Raw genomic sequence first — 18,390 nt, forward strand, 5'->3', positions numbered from 1 at the left:
CTAGAAACGTTAATATTAAAAAAGTGGAGCAGGGCATTGGGGGGGGAGGTATAGAAAAGAGGGGGGTGCACAATCAGCAATGACATCTGACGTGACCCTAGCTAGTGACATGGTTATCACTGCCCCGAAAAGTCAGAAACATAAGACTATCCATACATGCAGGAAAAACTGTGTTATGCCTGGTGCAAGCCTAAGCAGATGGTGGACGACTCACTCTCTGCTTGGTGCACCTTCAATCCTAGTGTCATGGACCACCTGTTAGGACCCTGCACTAACCATAACGTAGTATATCAGTTCTGTAGTGGAGAGGTAATCTTTAGCCATCTAATGTATATCTACAGGATAGGAACCACAAGAGCGCCACCAAACAAGGCCAGGGCCCGACCATGGGCTAGTCAGCGGAGACGCATAATCCCCAGACAGCTTTCCTAAATAGGTTTTATCTCAAATTTTGGCATTCGCAAGTAAAACATACATGGCTGCAATAACGTGCTTTAGGCAGCATAAATCAGATAACCGGTCCTCTTTAGCACAGCTTTGTGCCCTTGAAATCGAGGAATCTGCCATAGTTATGATCTCTATAAAAGGTATATCCTACCACTTAGTAATTATAATTGCATACTAGAAATATTCAGACCAGAAAATCACTTTATCTAATCACAAAAAAACATTTCTCCTACCTGAAAAGGCAGTGGGGCGATATAATCTTTCCCTTCCGTGTTGTGGACGTTGATACAGGAGCGCTGCAGGATACAGATACATTTCTCTACTTTATCTTCACCTAAGAAAAAGTGCAATAGATTTAGAAGTGGGCGCAATGGCCCAACACTGTGACCCCTTCTCACATTGCACTGCTGGCATTTTCCACTAACATCTCTTCACAGTCAAGTGGAGGAGGGGCCATTTTCTTGTTTTTTTACACCGGCTAAGGGGTTAACAAACAAATAACCCAAGTTTAAATATCGTTAACGATATCGTTGCTTTTTGTGACGTAGCAACGATATCGTTAAGGAAATCGTTCTGTGTGACAGCGACCAACGATCAGGCCCCTGCTGGGAGATCGTTGGTCGCTGAGGAAAGTCCAGAACTTTATTTCGCCGCTGGATCTCCCGCTGACATCGCTGGATCGGCGTGTGACAGCGATCCAGCGATGTCTTCACTGGTAACCAGGGTAAACATCGGCCACGCTTAGTAACCCGATGTTTACCCTGGTTACCAGCGAAAAAGTAAAAAAAACAAACACTACATACTTACCTACCGCTGTCTGTCCCCGGCGCTCTGCTTCTCTGCACTCCTCCTGCACTGGCTGTGAGCGTCGGTCAGCCGGAAAGCACAGCGGTGACGTCACCGCTCTGCTTTCCGGCCGCTGTGCTCAGTCAGTGCAGGAGGAGTGCAGAGAAGCAGAGCGCCGGGGACAGACAGTGGTAGGTAAGTATGTAGTGTTTGTTTTTTTTACTTTTTCGCTGGTAACCAGGGTAAACATCGGGTTACTAAGCGCGGCCCTGCGCTTAGTAACCCGATGTTTACCCTGGTTACCCGGGGACCTCGGGATCGTTGGTCGCTGGAGAGCTGTCTGTGTGACAGATCTCCAGCGACCAAACAGCGACGCTGCAGCGATCGACATCGTTGTCGGTATCGCTGCAGCGTCGCTGAGTGTGAAGGTACCTTTACCCATGTCCCAATCCTCTGTGTGAGGAAAGACCAACCATTCAGTTGAATGGAACAGATTTCCCTTAGACATTTGTGAAACAATCCTGTGGTGTGAATACATCTGCCTGCACTAGAATGAAGTGACTATAAAACCCAGGCATTGTGCTGTGTAGTTAAAGTCTGCGCCGAACAAAAAAAACTGAAAAACTGCTGGTGTCTATGGTCTAAACATTAGGCCTTTTTTGTTAACAGAAAAAAAAATAGAAATAAAAAAAAAAAAAAAAACATTTTATCTATACTACACAAAGCAGAAGCAGCGTTAGAATTATTTTACTCAAAGAGTAGCAGACGCTTGGAACACAATTCTGAAAAATAAACAATAGTGATGAGCGAACGTGCTCGGAGAAGGTATTATCCAAGCATGCTTGAGTGCTAACTGTATTCGGCGTGCTCAAAATATATATTCACTCCCTGCAGCTGCATTTCTCTGCATATTTTTCTAGCACACCCAAGATTAGGTTAGCACCCGAGCATGCTCAGATAACACCTTATCCAAGCATGTTCGCTCATCACTAGTGTTGAGCATTCCGATACCGCAAGTATCGGGTATCGGCCGATACTTGCGGTATCGGAATTCCGATACCGAGATCCGATACTTTTGTGGTGTCGGGTATCGGATCCATAGGGATGTGTAAAATAAAGAATTAAAATAAAAAATATTGATATATTCACCTCTCCGGCGGCCCCTGGACATCACGCTGGTAACCGGCAGGCTTCTTTGTTTAAAATGAGCGCGTTTAGGACCTGCGAATGACGTCGCGGCTTCTGATTGGTCGCGTGCCGCTCATGTGACCGCCACGCGACCAATCAGAAGCCGCGACGTCATTCTCATTCACTTAACTCCTAATTCTAGGAATTTAGGACCTGCGAATGACGTTACGGCTTCTGATTGGTCGCGTGGCGGTCACATGAGCGGCACGCGACCAATCAGAAGCCGCGACATCATTCGCAGGTCCTAAATGCGCTCATTTTAAACAAAGAAGCCTGCCGGTTACCAGCGTGATGTCCAGGGGCCGCCGGAGAGGTGAATATATCAATATTTTTTTATTTTAATTCTTTATTTTACACATTAATATGGATCCCAGGGCCTGAAGGAGAGTTTCCTCTCCTTCAGACCCTGGGAACCATCAGGATACCTTCCGATACTTGGTGTCCCATTGACTTGTATTGGTATCGGATATCGGTATCGGCGATATCCGATACTTTTCGGGTATCGGCCGATACTATCCGATACCGATACTTTCAAGTATCGGACGGTATCGCTCAACACTACTCATCACTAATAGAACACCCGCTCAAGAAGAAGAGCCAACATACATACTAGGTCAATATTTATGCTTTTGTGCTACAACTTACATTCTTCATTTTCTGATTTATTACCAATTACAGTAAAGTCACACCAGAGAGCCTGCAAAAAAGGAAAAAAAAAAAACTATTTAGGTACAACATGTGAAAATTGGTTAAAGGGAACCTGTCACCAGGTTAGGCCGATATGAAGTTACGGCCACCACCTTTCAGGGCTTTTATACAGCACTAGATGGTGGCCCGATTCTAACGCATTGGGTATTCTACAATATGCATGTCCACGTAGTATATTGCCCAGCCCACATAGTATATTGCCCAGCCACATAGTAGTATATAATACAGCCCACGTAATATATTGCACAGCCCACGCAGTATATAGAAATGTGGGCACCATATGCCTGTTAAAAAAAAGAATTAAAATAAAAAATAGTTATATACTCACCCTCTGTCGGCCCCCGGATCGAAGCGGTTACAGACGCTCCTCGCGCGCTCCGGTCTGAAGAGTGCATTGCAGTCTCGTGAGATGATGACGTAGCGAGACCGCACGTCAACATCTCGCAAGACCGCAATGCATGGAGCGGTCACCGGGGTGTCGCGAGGAGCGGGAAAGGCCTGTTCCTGATCCGACGGACGGTGAGTATATAACTATTTTTTTTTTTATTATTATTATTTTTAGCATTAGATCTTTTTACTGTTCATGCGGCATAGGCAGCATGAATAGTAAAAAGTTGGTCACACAGGGTTAATAGCAGCGTTAACCGAGTGCGTTACACTGCGGTCAACGCTGCCATTAACCCTGTGTGAGCACTGACTGGAGGGGAGTACACAGCAGGCACTGACTGCGGAGAGGAAGGAGCGGCCATTTTTCCGCTGGACTGGGCCTGTCGCAGATTGGTCGTGGCTGTTTTGCCACGACCAATCAGCGACTTGGATTTCCATGACAGACAGAGGCCGCGACCAATGAATATCCGTGACAGACAAAGACATACAGACAGACAGACGGAAGTGACCCTTAGACAATTATATAGTAGATTCTATAATGCTGTACATCTGCCCCCAACCCAGCCTGTACGAGAAGAAAAATAACTTCTTATACTCACCTGCGGGTCCGTATTGGTCCTATGGGTGTTGCAGGTCTTGGTCCGGCACCTCCCATCTTCATCTGGCCTTCCTCTTTCTTGGTTCTTGTGGATGACACGTCCCTGCGTCATCCACAGTGTCTCCTCGGCATAGCGCTCCTGCGCAGGAGTACTTCTCTGCCCTCGAGAGCAGAGCAAGGTACTGCAGTGCGCATGCGCCAGGGCTCTTTGATCTTTCCCAGCGACTGCGCACTGCAGGACTTTACTCTGCAATAAACAGGTCAGACAAGTAAGCTTGTGCAGGAGCGCGATGCCGGGGAGACTGTGGATGACGAAGGGACGCATCATCCACATGAAACAAGCAGAAGAACGGCGATCATAAGACGTGAGGCGCTGAACCAAAAAGAACGACAACCTTTGGACCAGACTGCCCAGCAGGTGAGTATAATAAAAGTTATTTTTCTTCTCCTGCAGGTCGTGTTGGGGCAGATACATATCAGCTGCGAAAGTGGTGGCCTAAGTTCATATCGGCCAAACCTGGTAACAGGTTCCCTTTAAAGTAATTTTCCCTTCCAGAATATCCATGTTCCACAACTGCAGTTTAAAAAAAAAAGCAACACACGATCACGCTCCCTGATTTGATTGTCTCCACAAAAGAAAGGCAAAACTAAAAGCAAAAAAAAAAAGTTTATTGTTCCAGTGTTTTGTTTTTTTTTGTTGCGATTAAAGCACTGGAGTGGTGCTACTCCCTGCTGCTACATTTACCAGCGGCTGTCTTCAGCATTTTCCGGAGCCGCTATAGTCGGTCTTGAGAAGTTTGGGACTCACTGAATCAATGTGAGTCTATGAGAGCCAGAACAAGGCCAGAATGAGGTTCTCAGACTTACATTGAGACCTGCTATGACCGTTACCTCTGACGTCTGGTTAGTCAGAAGTTGTGGTCACAAGATGGTGGTGCAGGACCAGAACAGTGCTGGGAAGAGCTAAAGACAGCAGCTGGTAAGTAAAAGACTAGGCTCAAGGAACAGTAGCACCACTGCAGCGATGAAAAAACATAAAAATAGTACTGGAGTGGTGCTTTAATTGTGTTCTGCTGCAGCCACTACTAGAACGTGTGTCCAGTTCAACATTAAAAATGTAGTGAAAGGTTCTCTTTACATATTGTATATGAGAGACATACCTATCCCGAGATAAAAATAATAAGGATATACAATACATGCAATATATTCACATTTCCTCTGTCTGTCTTCCACCAGTGATGCCCGGTTGAACATGATGACATGAAGCTAATGGGAATGTGTTACCTGACCACAGAGGTAGCGCTGCTTCTTCCTCCAATACCAAAGGGTTTTAAGGTTGCTAAAATTGGCATCAGATTGAAAAGATTTCAACTTTTGGATCAGATTTCAATTTTAGCATAGAAGAAAAAAAACAAAAATATCCCACAAATCAACTAACGTGGAAAAACAGATTTACTTATGGAAAGTCGATCTAGCTATAATCCACAAATTCAAACATCTATGGCTAGGTTCACACTAGTGTTCGCATGGCATTTTTTCAGTTCCGTTAAATGAACCTCTGCAAGAAATGTCTCAGTCCTATGATGGATACAAATGATGCCAGAAGGACCCCATTCATCACTAGTTTATGTTTAGGAGACCACTATTTTAACAGAAAAAAAAAAGGAGTAGTATGTTACGGAGCCTCCTAAAAGAAACTCCAATGCAAGTGTGTGAGCCTAGCCTTGGCTCGCCGATCAATAACATTTTTACACATAGCTAGATGCAATATCACTGAAACATACCTGAACGACCGGGCTGTCAACTGTAAAAGCTTTATACACCGCAGATGCATGGATTTTACTCCCTTTGCTCCAAATGACCATGTTCCCAGCAACATAAAGCTCTTCATCATACTCCACATCTTCACTAGGGTCACCAACACCTTTCCTTAATTGCCAATTTTCCTGGGGACCATAGAAAAATAGAAGAATAAACTTAAGACAGAAAGCCAACATCAAAATCAGCAGTACTTCACTAGCATACACAGAATGCAGAAAACTACACTGTATGTATAAAGGGATTGCCCAGGACTGGATGACTATTCTTGGCACAGATCTGCACTGTCCAGACAAATTTTTGCAAAAGCTTTCAGCCATTACAGGGACATAAGCCTGATGTAATATGTCTTGATTCATTTATTATATATAGAGGTTATGGTTTTATTATTTTTATGCATTGCTTATATAGCACTAACATATTCCTTAGCGCTTTACAGACATTATCATCACTGTCCACACTGGGGCTCACAATCTAAATTCCCTACCAGTATGTCTTTGGAGTGTGGGAGGAAACCGGAGAACCCGGAGGAAACCCACGCAATAATAGAGAGAACATACAAACTCTTTGCAAATGTTGTCCTTGATGGGATTAGAACCCAGGACATCAGTGCTGCAAGGCTGCAGTGCTAACCACTGAGCCACCGTGCTGCCCTGGTTGTTCAGTAGTGATGAGCGAACGTGCTTGGATAACTTGTTATCTGAGTATCGTGGGCGTGCTCAAAATAATATGATGGAGTCCGAGGATTGCCTATCAGCCGCAAAACATGGAGCCGCAGTGACTTGAACATAATATTCGATCATGCCCAAGATACTTGGTAAGCACAGTGGCTCAGTGGTTAGCACTGTGCCTTTGCAGCGCTGGGGTCCTTTATTCAAATCCAACCAAGGACAACATCTGCAAGTAGTTTGTATGTTCTCCTCGTGTTTGTGTAGGTTTCTTCTGGGTTCTCCGAATTCCTCCCACACTCCAAAGATATACTGATTGGGGCTCACATCTAGATTCCCTATGGGGACAGTGTTGATAATGTCTGTAAAGCGCTGTGGAATTAATGGCGCTATGTGAGTAAAATAAACACCTGAGCATTCTTAGATAACACGCTATCCGAGCACGTTCACTCAATAATCACTATTGTTTAGTATTTGTTGACCTTTGCTGCAATCTGCGGTGAGTGTGACCTCAATGAGATTAGCACTGCACCATGAGACTTTTTCTCACGTTGCTAGCGGTGATCTGACTCAGGTCACCGCAGTTCATTGGCCCGGCTGGGACCTGCGGCAACTCCGATGATATCTCCGCTAGTCATTGATGTTGTGGTTATTCTCTAGTGGTTTTCAGCCTGGACAATCATCTTGGCACCGTCCAGGTTGAAAACTGTTTATCCCCAGACATAAATTACGGCGTGGTGACAGGTGAGGTGTATGATTCTTTTTTTTGTTTGTTTTACTGCAGGAGGCGAGGGGTTCAATGGAATCTTATCTACTATATAATTGTCTAAGGGTCACTTCCGTCTTTCTGTCTGTCTGTAACGGAAAGTCGCTGATTGGTCGCGGCAAAACACCCACGACTAATCAGCAACGGGCACAGTCCGGCGGCAAAATGGCCACTCCTTACTCCCTGCAGTCAGTGCCCGCTCCATACTCCCCTCCAGTCAGCGCTCACACAGGGTTAATGGCAGCGTTAACGGACCGCATTATGCCACGGTGTAACGCACTCCGTTAACGCTGCTATTAACCCTGTGTGACCAACTTTTTACTATTGATGCTGCATATGCAGCATCAATAGTAAAAAGATCTAATGTTAAAAATAATTAAAAAAATGAAAAATCATTATATACTCACCTTCCGGATCCAGCCCAGGCCTTTCCGCTCCTCGCGACGCTCCGTTGACCGGTCCATGCATTGCGGTCTCGCGAGATGATGACGTAGCGGTCTCGCGAGACCGTATGTCAACATCTCATGAGACCGCAATACACTCTTGGGAGCGACGGGCACAGTCCGGCCGCTCCCTACTCCCCTGCAGTCAGTGCCCCCTCTATACTACCCCCCAGTTAGCGCCCGCCGCCCACATAGCGTTATAGCAGTCCGTTAAACCGACTGCTTTACACCGCGGCATAAGGCTACGTTCACACTAGCGTTGTGCGCCGCTGCGTCGGCGACGCGACGCACAACGCACCGAAAAACGCATGCAAACGTACGCAAAAACGCTGCGTTTTTCGACGCGTGCGTCGTTTTTTGACGAAAATCGGACGCAAGAAAAATGCAACTTGTTGCGTTTTCTTGGTCCGACGCTAGCGTCAAAAAAGACGCACGTGTCGAAAAACGCAACAAACAAAAACGCATGCGTCCCCCATGTTAAACATAGGGGCGCATGACGCGTGCGTCGCCGCTGCGTCGCCCGACGCTAGCGCGACGCACACTAGCCCAACGCTAGTGTGAACGTAGCCTAACGCAGTCTGTTAACGCTGCTATTAACCCTATGTGACAAACTTTTTACTATTGATGCTGCCTATGCAGCATCAATAGTAAAAAGATATAATGTTAAAAATAAAAAAAATTAAAAATCGTGATATTCTCACCTTCTGTCATCTCCGCAGCAGCTTTTCCTGCAGCTTGCGATGCTCCGGCCCACCACTTCGCTGATAGCTCGCGCCCGGCCGGCGCGACCAATCAGCGACATTGGCGCGGGATTTAAATCCCGCTTCGCTCATTGCTCGCGCCCAGCCGGCACGACCAATCACCGACATTGGCACGGGACTTAAATCCCGCTTCGCTGATTGGTCAAGCCGGCTGGGCGCGAGCAATCAGCGACATTGGCGCGGGATTTAAATCCCGCTTTGCTCATTGCTCGCGCCCAGCCGGCGCGACCAATCACCGACATTGGCACGGGATTTAAATCCCGCTTCGCTGATTGGTCACGCAGGCTGGGCGCGAGCAATCAGCGACATTGGCGAGGGATCTAATGTTAAAAATAAATTTAAAAAAGTAAAAAATCGTTATATTCTCACCCTCCAGATCCAGCTCAGGCCTTTCCCGCTCCTCACGACGCTCATGACCGGTCCATGCATTGCGGTCTCGCGAGATGATGACGTAGAGGTCTCGCGAGACCGCTACGTCATCATCTCGCGAGACCACAATGCACTCTAGGGACCGAAGCGTCGCGAGGAGCATTGGTAAACGCCTCCGCTGGATTCGGGGGCCGACGGAAGGTGAGTATATAACTTTTTTATTTTAATTCTTTTTTTTAACAGAGATATGGTGCCCACATTGCTGTCTACTGCGTGGGCTGTGCTGTCTACTGCGTGGGCTGTGCTGTCTACTGCGTGGGCTGTGCTGTCTACTGCGTGGGCTGTGCTGTCTACTGCGTGGGCTGTGCTGTCTACTGCGTGGGCTGTGCTGTCTACTGCGTGGGCTGTGCTGTCTACTGCGTGGGCTGTGCTGTCTACTGCGTGGGCTGTGCTGTCTACTGCGTGGGCTGTGCTGTCTACTGCGTGGGCTGTGCTGTCTACTGCGTGGGCTGTGCTGTCTACTGCGTGGGCTGTGCTGTCTACTGCGTGGGCTGTGCTGTCTACTGCGTGGGCTGTGCTGTCTACTGCGTGGGCTGTGCTGTCTACTGCGTGGGCTGTGCTGTCTACTGCGTGGGCTGTGCTGTCTACTGCGTGGGCTGTGCTGTCTACTGCGTGGGCTGTGCTGTCTACTGCGTGGGCTGTGCTGTCTACTGCGTGGGCTGTGCTGTCTACTGCGTGGGCTGTGCTGTCTACTGCGTGGGCTGTGCTGTCTACTGCGTGGGCTGTGCTGTCTACTGCGTGGGCTGTGCTGTCTACTGCGTGGGCTGTGCTGTCTACTGCGTGGGCTGTGCTGTCTACTGCGTGGGCTGTGCTGTCTACTGCGTGGGCTGTGCTGTCTACTGCGTGGGCTGTGCTGTCTACTGCGTGGGCTGTGCTGTCTACTGCGTGGGCTGTGCTGTCTACTGCGTGGGCTGTGCTGTCTACTGCGTGGGCTGTGCTGTCTACTGCGTGGGCTGTGCTGTCTACTGCGTGGGCTGTGCTGTCTACTGCGTGGGCTGTGCTGTCTACTGCGTGGGCTGTGCTGTCTACTGCGTGGGCTGTGCTATAAGCTACTTGGCTGTGCTATATTTCTCTGCTGTATCTGTGCATCATGAATCGTGGTATGTGTTAAAGAGGGAGGCCCACTGAGACTCTTTCGCCCGGTGCCCTCAAAAACCTGGAGCCGGCCCTGGCTTCACTGATTGTTTGCGGTCGGCCAGGCGTGACCAATCAGCGACAGTCGCAGTCCGCCCGCGAATGGGCGCGGAATTTGAACCACGCTTCGCTAATTGGTCGCGGCCGGAGGGCCAAATCCTGTGTATAAAATTGCATTATTCTGAAAACTTCATAAATAAACTACATACATATTCTAGAATACCCGATGCGTTAGAATCGGGCCACCATCTAGTATATCTATATACATAATTGTCTAAGAGGTACTTCCGTCTGTCTGTCTGTCTGTCCTTCTGTCACGGATATTCATTGGTCGCGGCCTCTGTCTATCATGAAAATCCAAGTCGCTGATTGGCCGTGGCTGTTTTGTGGCGACCAATCAGCAACGGGCACAGTCCGGAAGAAAATGGTCGCTCCGCTCCCCGCAGTCAGTGTCCCCGACGCTCCGCTCCCCGCAGTCAATGTCCCCGGCGCCCGCTCCATACTCCCCTCCGCTCACCGCTAACCGCACAGGGTTAATGCTGGCGGTAAAGGACCGCTGCATGGGTAACGCATTCCGTTACCGTCGTTATTAACCCTGTGTGTCCCCAACCTTTTACTATTGATGCTGCCTATGCGGCATCAATAGTAAAAGAAAGTAATGTTAAAAATAGTACAAAAACAAAAAACCTGCTATACTCACCCTCCGTTGTCCGCTGAGCCGCTCGCGCCTGCCGCCATCTTCCTTTCCCAGCGATGCTTTGCGAAATTACCCAGAAGACCTAGCGCTCTCGCGAGACCGCTAAGTCATATGGGTAATTTCGCAAAGCATCCTGAGAACGCAAGATGGCAGCAGCCGCGCGCCCATCTGCACAGCGCCGTTAGATCCCAGGAAGCGGAGAGACGGGACGCTGAGGAGCAGCGACCAGAATGGTGAGTATGTTCAACTACAAGGGGCCCTCGGATCGTTAGGTGAGTATGCTTATTTTTTATTTTTATAACCTGTGACATACGTGGCTCGGTAATATACTACGTCACTGGGCAATATACTACGTGGCTCTGTGCTGTATACTACAAGGCTGGGCAATATACTACGTGGCTCTGTGCTGTATACTACGTGGCTGGACAATATACAACTTGGCTCTGTGCTGTATACTATGTGGCTGGGCAATAGGCATAGGCAGCATCAATAGTAAAAAGTTTGTCACATAGGGTTAATAGCAGCGTTAACAGACTGCGTTACACCACGTTATGCCACGGTGTAACGCAGTCGGTTTAACGGACTGCTACTGTACAATGCTATGTGGGCGGTGGGCGCTGACTGGGGGGGTAGTATAGAGGGGGCACTGACTGCAGGGGAGTAGGGAGCGGCCGGACTGTGCCCGTCGCTCCCAAGAGTGTATTGCGGTCTCGCGAGACCGCTACGTCATCATCTCGCGAGACCGCAATGCATGGACCGGTCACCGGAGCGTCGCGAGGAGCGGAAAGGCCTGGGCTGGATCCGGAAGGTGAGTATATAATGATTTTTCATTTTTTTAATTATTTTTAACATTAGATCTTTTTACTACTGATGCTGCATAGGCAGCATCAATAGTAAAAAGTTGGTCACACAGGATTAATAGCAGCGTTAACGGAGTGCGCTACACCGCGGCATAACGCGGTCCGTTAACGCTGCCATTAACCCTGTGTGAGGGCTGACTGGAGGGGAGTATGGAGCGAGCACTGACTGTGGGGAGTAAGGAGCGCCCATTTCGCTGATTGGTCGTGGCTGTTTTGCCGCGACCAATCAGCGACTTGGGATTTCCGTTACAGACAGACGGAAGTGACCCTTAGACAATTATATAGTAAATTTTTAATTTTTTTTTTTAACAGGGATATGGTGCCCACACTGCTATATACTGCGTGGGCTGTGCTGCATACTGCGTGGGCTGTGCTGCATACTGCGTGGGCTGCTATATACATACATACATACATATTCTAGAATACCCGATGCGTTAGAATCGGGCCACCATCTAGTGGGTGTTATAACTGTGTTTGTTGTTCTAAAATAAAAAAGTGAAAGTGTGTTTTTTTTATTTCAAATAAAGGACTTCATTCTGGCTGTGTATTTATTTACCATATAACTATAGGATTAGTAATGGATAAGTGTCTTATAGACGCCTCTGCATTACTAAGGCTAAGTTCACACTTGCGTGTGGCTGGTCTGCATATGGCTGCGTTGTTACTCCTTTAAGCTCCGCCTACTTCCGCATGCGTCCTGCGTACCCATCTTTAACATTGGGTACGCATGCGTTGTATGTGGATGCAGCGTTGTGACGTGCCCGCAACTTTTTGCGTTCCCGCGCAGTCAGCGGGCACATCATAATGCAGCATCCGCATACAACGGATGTCCCTGCGTACCCAATGTTAAAGATAGGTATGCAGGACGACACAGGACGCATGCGGAAGTAGGCGCAGCTTAAAGGAGGAACTACACAGCCATTCGCAGACCAGCCACACGCAAGTGTGAACCCAGCCTAAGCCGTGGGCTTGATGTCACCTGACAATACAAAGACGACATCAACCCCACAAATATGAACTACACTTGCTACCGCCACAGCGCAAGTGGGAAGAGAAGGGCAAAGAGCCAGAATTGGCGCATCTAACAGATGCACCTTTTCAGGGTGGCTATGAGCTGCTATTTTTAGACTGGGGGTGGGAGGGGTAAATGTCCATGGCCCCTTACCAGTCTGACAATACTGGCCCCCCAGCTGTCTGCTTGTCAAAAATGGGAGGGACCACACATTTTTTAGGTTATTTAAATAATTAAAGAAAACAGTGTGGGAACCCCTCTATTCTTGATAACCAGCCTTGCTAAAGCTGACAGATGAGGGTTGCAGCCCGCAGCTGTCAGTTTTGTCCGGCTGGTTATCAAAAATAGCGCAAGCGCCGGGTGATGAGTACTCCCACCAGCCACCTCAGACTCTCGCAGTTATCGGCGACAGCAGGCATTGGCTGATGGAAGTAATGGTCCCATCACCTGTTGCTTGTGACTGGAAGTAACATTTCAGCTTCGGACAGGTGAGGGATATTGTTGATTTTTTGTTTGTTTACAGGGGACAATGCTTTCAGGGTATTAGGTGCTAAGGTGAGTTTAATGTGATTTTTTATTTTATTCTCAATTTTACATTTGATTACAGTTCTCAACATTGACCCCTGCTAGCGCTGATTGCCGGGACAGCAGGGGACAATGATGCGAGCTGCCTTCAGCACCCAATGCCGAGGAACAGCGCAAACAGTACCGCTGATTCCCAGGCGCCAGTACATATCACGCTGGTGACCATGGATGTAGGACGTTTTGTGGCCCATGCTGCAGTTAAAAAGCGGAAATGACAGCTTGTTTAGGCAACGGACAGTGGAAACACACTGACATGAGCACAGCCACATTTGCTTGATTGGGTCTACCTGTGTCTTCAGTACGTGTGAAATCTGTCACAAAACACTGAGGTGTGCAAGAGGCCGTACACAGTACACAGCAGGGGCACATTTATAAGATCTCAGCACAGGACATTTTATTTAAACTCATCCAATTGTGGAAATAATTATTATTCCAAAATTTGTTGATTATAATGTACTTTTGTTCATGGCACAATCCCTTTAAGAGGTTTCTCCGGAGCAGACAAAGAAGACACAGACACATTTCATTTGACACCAACAGGCACCATGTGACAACACTACCAGAGGGGCACCTGGTGAAAATCACTACTTGGCACACTACCAGCAGGGGGGCACCTGTTGACAATCACTACGTGGCACATTACCGGCAGGGGGCACCTGTTGACAATCACTACGTGGCACACTACCGACAGGGGGCACCTGGTGACAATCACTACATGGCCCATTACCGGCAGGGGGCACCTGGTGACAATCACTACGTGGCACACTACCGGCGGGGAGCACCTGGTGACAATCACTATATAGCACACTACGGGCGGGGTACACCTGGTGACAATCACTACGTGGCACACTACCGGCGGGGGGCACCTGGTGACAATCACTATGTGGCACCTGGTGACAATCACTACGTGGCACACTACCGGCAGGGGGCACCTGGTGACAATCACTACATAGCACACTACGGGCGGGGTACACCTGGTGACAATCACTATGTGGCACCTGGTGACAATCACTACGTGGCACACTACCGGCGGGGGGCACCTGGTGACAATCACTACGTGGCACATTACCGGCAGGGGGGCACCTGGTGACAATCACTACGTGGCACACTACCGGCAGGGGGGCACCTGGTGACAATCACTACGTGGCACATTACCGGCAGGGGGCACCTGGTTACAATCACTACGTGGCACACTACCGGCGGGGAGCACCTGGTGACAATCACTACATAGCACACTACGGGCGGGGTACACCTGGTGACAATCACTATGTGGCACCTGGTGACAATCACTATGTGGCACACTACCGGCGGGGGGCACCTGGTGACAATCACTACGTGGCACATTACCGGCAGGGGGGCACCTGGTGACAATCACTACGTGGCACACTACCGGCAGGGGGGCACCTGGTGACAATCACTACGTGGCACACTACCGGCAGGGGGGCACCTGGTGACAATCACTACGTGGCACACTACCGGCAGGTGGGCACCTGGTGACAATCACTACGTGGCACACTACCGGCGGGGGGCACCTGGTGACAATCACTACGTGGCACATTACCGGCAGGGGGGCACCTGGTGACAATCACTACGTGGCACACTACCGGCAGGGGGGCACCTGGTGACAATCACTACGTGGCACACTACCGGCAGGGGGGCACCTGGTGACAATCACTACGTGGCACACTACCGGCAGGTGGGCACCTGGTGACAATCACTACGTGGCACACTACCGGCAGGGGGGCACCTGGTGACAATCACTACGTGGCACACTACCGGCAGGGGGGCACCTGGTGACAATCACTACGTGGCACACTACCGGCAGGGGGGCACCTGGTGACAATCACTACGTGGCACATTACCGGCAGGGGGGCACCTGGTGACAATCACTACGTGGCACACTACCGGCAGGGGGCACCTGGTGACAATCACTACGTGGCACATTACCGGCAGGGGGCACCTGTTGACAATCACTACGTGGCACACTACCGGCAGGGGGGCACCTGGTGACAATCACTACGTGGCACACTACCGGCAGGGGGGCACCTGGTGACAATCACTACGTGGCACATTACCGGCAGGGGGGCACCTGGTGACAATCACTACGTGGCACACTACCGGCAGGGGGCACCTGGTGACAATCACTACGTGGCACACTACCGGCAGGGGGCACCTGGTGACAATCACTACGTGGCACACTACCGGCAGGGGGCACCTGGTGACAATCACTACGTGGCACACTACCGGCAGGGGGGCACCTGGTGACAATCACTACGTGGCACATTACCGGCAGGGGGGCACCTGGTGACAATCACTACGTGGCACACTACCAGTGGGTACATGATGACCCACGACCACCCGGCTCCCTCACACCCAGCGTACCTTGCTCTTCTCGTGGATCGTCACGTCCCGCAGGGATCCCACCAGTCCCGCCGCCCCGTCCGAGGACCAGAGCTCGGTGGCCGGCTGCAGCTGCCGGAGCTGGAGGTTCAGGGCATTAGGATGCTGCTTGCTGTGGTCTCGGCCAGAAGGTACAAACTCCTGCAAATCCCCTGCTGCAATCATTGTCTGCCTCTCTTCATAGATGTGCGACATGGGGTCCCAATATCCACATTATTTCTACAAGAGGGGGAAACCGTCAGGGAGACCAGCACGGCACACTGCTCGCCAACGCTCGCTGGAGGAATTTGGCGGGGTAGCACCGATCTGTCACCGGGCCAGTCCGCGACACTAGCAGCACCGCACTTTACGTTTGTGCTCAGTCCAGCGGCTTTACAGCCGGCTCCGGTGAAGACACCACAGAGACCGGCCACAACCTGCGATAGACGGGAAGAGCTACCCCGCCAAGTGTGAGGGGATGGAGCGGTCACGTGCTTCTCAGCAGTCACGTGACATTTCTTAGCACTTTTCGTTACGTGATGTGCGCCCCCTTCAGACCGGAGGTGTAGTGTACGCTTCTCCGGAGGGGCGGTCGCCGCTGTGTGGGGACTCGGAGGTAGTTGTGTGGGAGTGCGGCTACATGGGGCAGTGATGGCTGCGGGAAGGACCGGGGTCCTGGCTGTACGGGCGGGGATGCACGGTCCGTGCCCCAGCCCGAGTGTGAGAGATACAGGTTGTGTGCCGGAGTGTAGGTACAAGAGGGGGAGCTGGGGGCACAGGAGTGTAATGGGGGAGCTGGGGGCACAGGAGTGTAATGGGGGAGCTGGGGGCACAGGAGTGTAATGGGGGAGCTGGGGGCACAGGAGTGTAATGGGGGAGCTGGGGGCACAGGAGTGTAATGGGGGAGCTGGGGGCACAGGAGTGTAATGGGGAGCTGGTGCTGGGGGCACAGGAGTGTAATGGGGGAGCTGGGGGCACTGGAGTGTAATGGGGGAGCTGGTGCTGGGGGCACTGGAGTGTAATGGGGGAGCTGGGGGCACTGGAGTGTAATGGGGGAGCTGGGGGCACAGGAGTGTAATGGGGGAGCTGGTGCTGGGGGCACAGGAGTGTAATGGGGAGCTGGTGCTGGGGGCACTGGAGTGTAATGGGGAGCTGGTGCTGGGGGCACAGGAGTGTAATGGGGGAGCTGGTGCTGGGGGCACAGGAGTGTAATGGGGGAGCTGGGGGCACTGGAGTGTAATGGGGGAGCTGGGGGCACAGGAGTGTAATGGGGGAGCTGGTGCTGGGGGCACAGGAGTGTAATGGGGAGCTGGTGCTGGGGGCACTGGAGTGTAATGGGGAGCTGGTGCTGGGGGCACAGGAGTGTAATGGGGGAGCTGGTGCTGGGGGCACAGGAGTGTAATGGGGGAGCTGGGGGCACTGGAGTGTAATGGGGAGCTGGTGCTGGGGGCACTGGAGTGTAATGGGGAGCTGGTGCTGGGGGCACAGGAGTGTAATGGGGGAGCTGGGGGCACAGGAGTGTAATGGGGAGCTGGTGCTGGGGGCACAGGAGTGTAATGGGGAGCTGGTGCTGGGGGCACAGGAGTGTAATGGGGAGCTGGTGCTGGGGGCACAGGAGTGTAATGGGGAGCTGGTGCTGGGGGCACAGGAGTGTAATGGGGAGCTGGTGCTGGGGGCACAGGAGTGTAATGGGGAGCTGGTGCTGGGGGCACAGGAGTGTAATGGGGGGCTGGAGCTGGGGGCACAGAAGTGTAATGGGGAGCTGGTGCTGGGGGCACTGGAGTGTAATGGGGAGATGGTGCTGGGGGCACTGGAGTGTAATGGGGAGCTGGTGCTGGGGGCACTGGAGTGTAATGGGGGACTGGTGCTGGGGGCACAGGAGTGTAATGGGGAGCTGGTGCTGGGGGCACAGGAGTGTAATGGGGTGCTGGGGGCACAGGAGTGTAATGGGGAGCTGGTGCTGGGGGCACAGGAGTGTAATGGGGAGCTGGTGCTGGGGGCATAGGAGTGTAATGGGGGGCTGGAGCTGGGGGCACAGGAGTGTAATGGGGAGCTGGGGGCACTGGAGTGTAATGGGGGAGCTGGGGGCACAGGAGTGTAATGGGGGAGCTGGGGGCACTGGAGTGTAATTGGGGAGCTGGGGGCACAGGAGTGTAATGGGGGAGCTGGTGCTGGGGGCACAGGAGTGTAATGGGGGAGCTGGGGGCACAGGAGTGTAATGGGGGAGCTGGGGGCACTGGAGTGTAATGGGGAGCTGGTGCTGGGGGCACTGGAGTGTAATGGGGAGCTGGTGCTGGGGGCACAGGAGTGTAATGGGGGACTGGTGCTGGGGGCACAGGAGTGTAATGGGGAGCTGGTGCTGAGGGCACAGGAGTGTAATGGGGAGCTGGTGCTGGGGGCACAGGAGTGTAATGGGGAGCTGGTGCTGGGGGCACAGGAGTGTAATGGGGAGCTGGTGCTGGGGGCACTGGAGTGTAATGGGGGACTGGTGCTGGGGGCACAGGAGTGTAATGGGGAGCTGGTGCTGGGGGCACAGGAGTGTAATGGGGAGCTGGTGCTGGGGGCACAGGAGTGTAATGGGGAGCTGGTGCTGGGGGCACTGGAGTGTAATGGGGAGCTGGTGCTGGAGGCACAGGAGTGTAATGGGGAGCTGGTGCTGGGGGCACAGGAGTGTAATGGGGAGCTGGTGCTGGGGGCACAGGAGTGTAATGGGGGACTGGTGCT

At 51.3% G+C, this 18,390-nt stretch overlaps 1 protein-coding gene across 3 annotated transcripts in view; it reads right to left on the reverse strand.

Annotated features, from left to right (window-relative positions):
- The window catches only part of ANAPC1 (anaphase promoting complex subunit 1), a 314,460-nt gene extending 298,296 nt beyond the window's left edge, over positions 1-16,164 (reverse strand). For 2 of the 3 annotated variants that reach the window (XM_069769210.1, XM_069769211.1), the window contains exons 1-4: positions 15,670-16,026; positions 5,899-6,060; positions 3,067-3,118; positions 681-781 (exon numbers count right to left, since the gene is read on the reverse strand). In XM_069769210.1, coding sequence (XP_069625311.1) covers positions 681-781; positions 3,067-3,118; positions 5,899-6,060; positions 15,670-15,882 — 528 coding nt within the window. In that variant the 5' untranslated portion in view covers positions 15,883-16,026. Of the gene's footprint in view, positions 1-680; positions 782-3,066; positions 3,119-5,898; positions 6,061-15,669 lie in introns of all 3 variants that reach the window. The other variant, XM_069769209.1, reaches the window with a different exon arrangement.
- Between the last annotated feature and the right edge of the window lie 2,226 nt (positions 16,165-18,390).

The sequence above is a fragment of the Ranitomeya imitator genome, chromosome 5 (assembly GCF_032444005.1).
Source record: "Ranitomeya imitator isolate aRanImi1 chromosome 5, aRanImi1.pri, whole genome shotgun sequence".
Classification (NCBI taxonomy): Eukaryota; Metazoa; Chordata; class Amphibia; order Anura; family Dendrobatidae; genus Ranitomeya; species Ranitomeya imitator.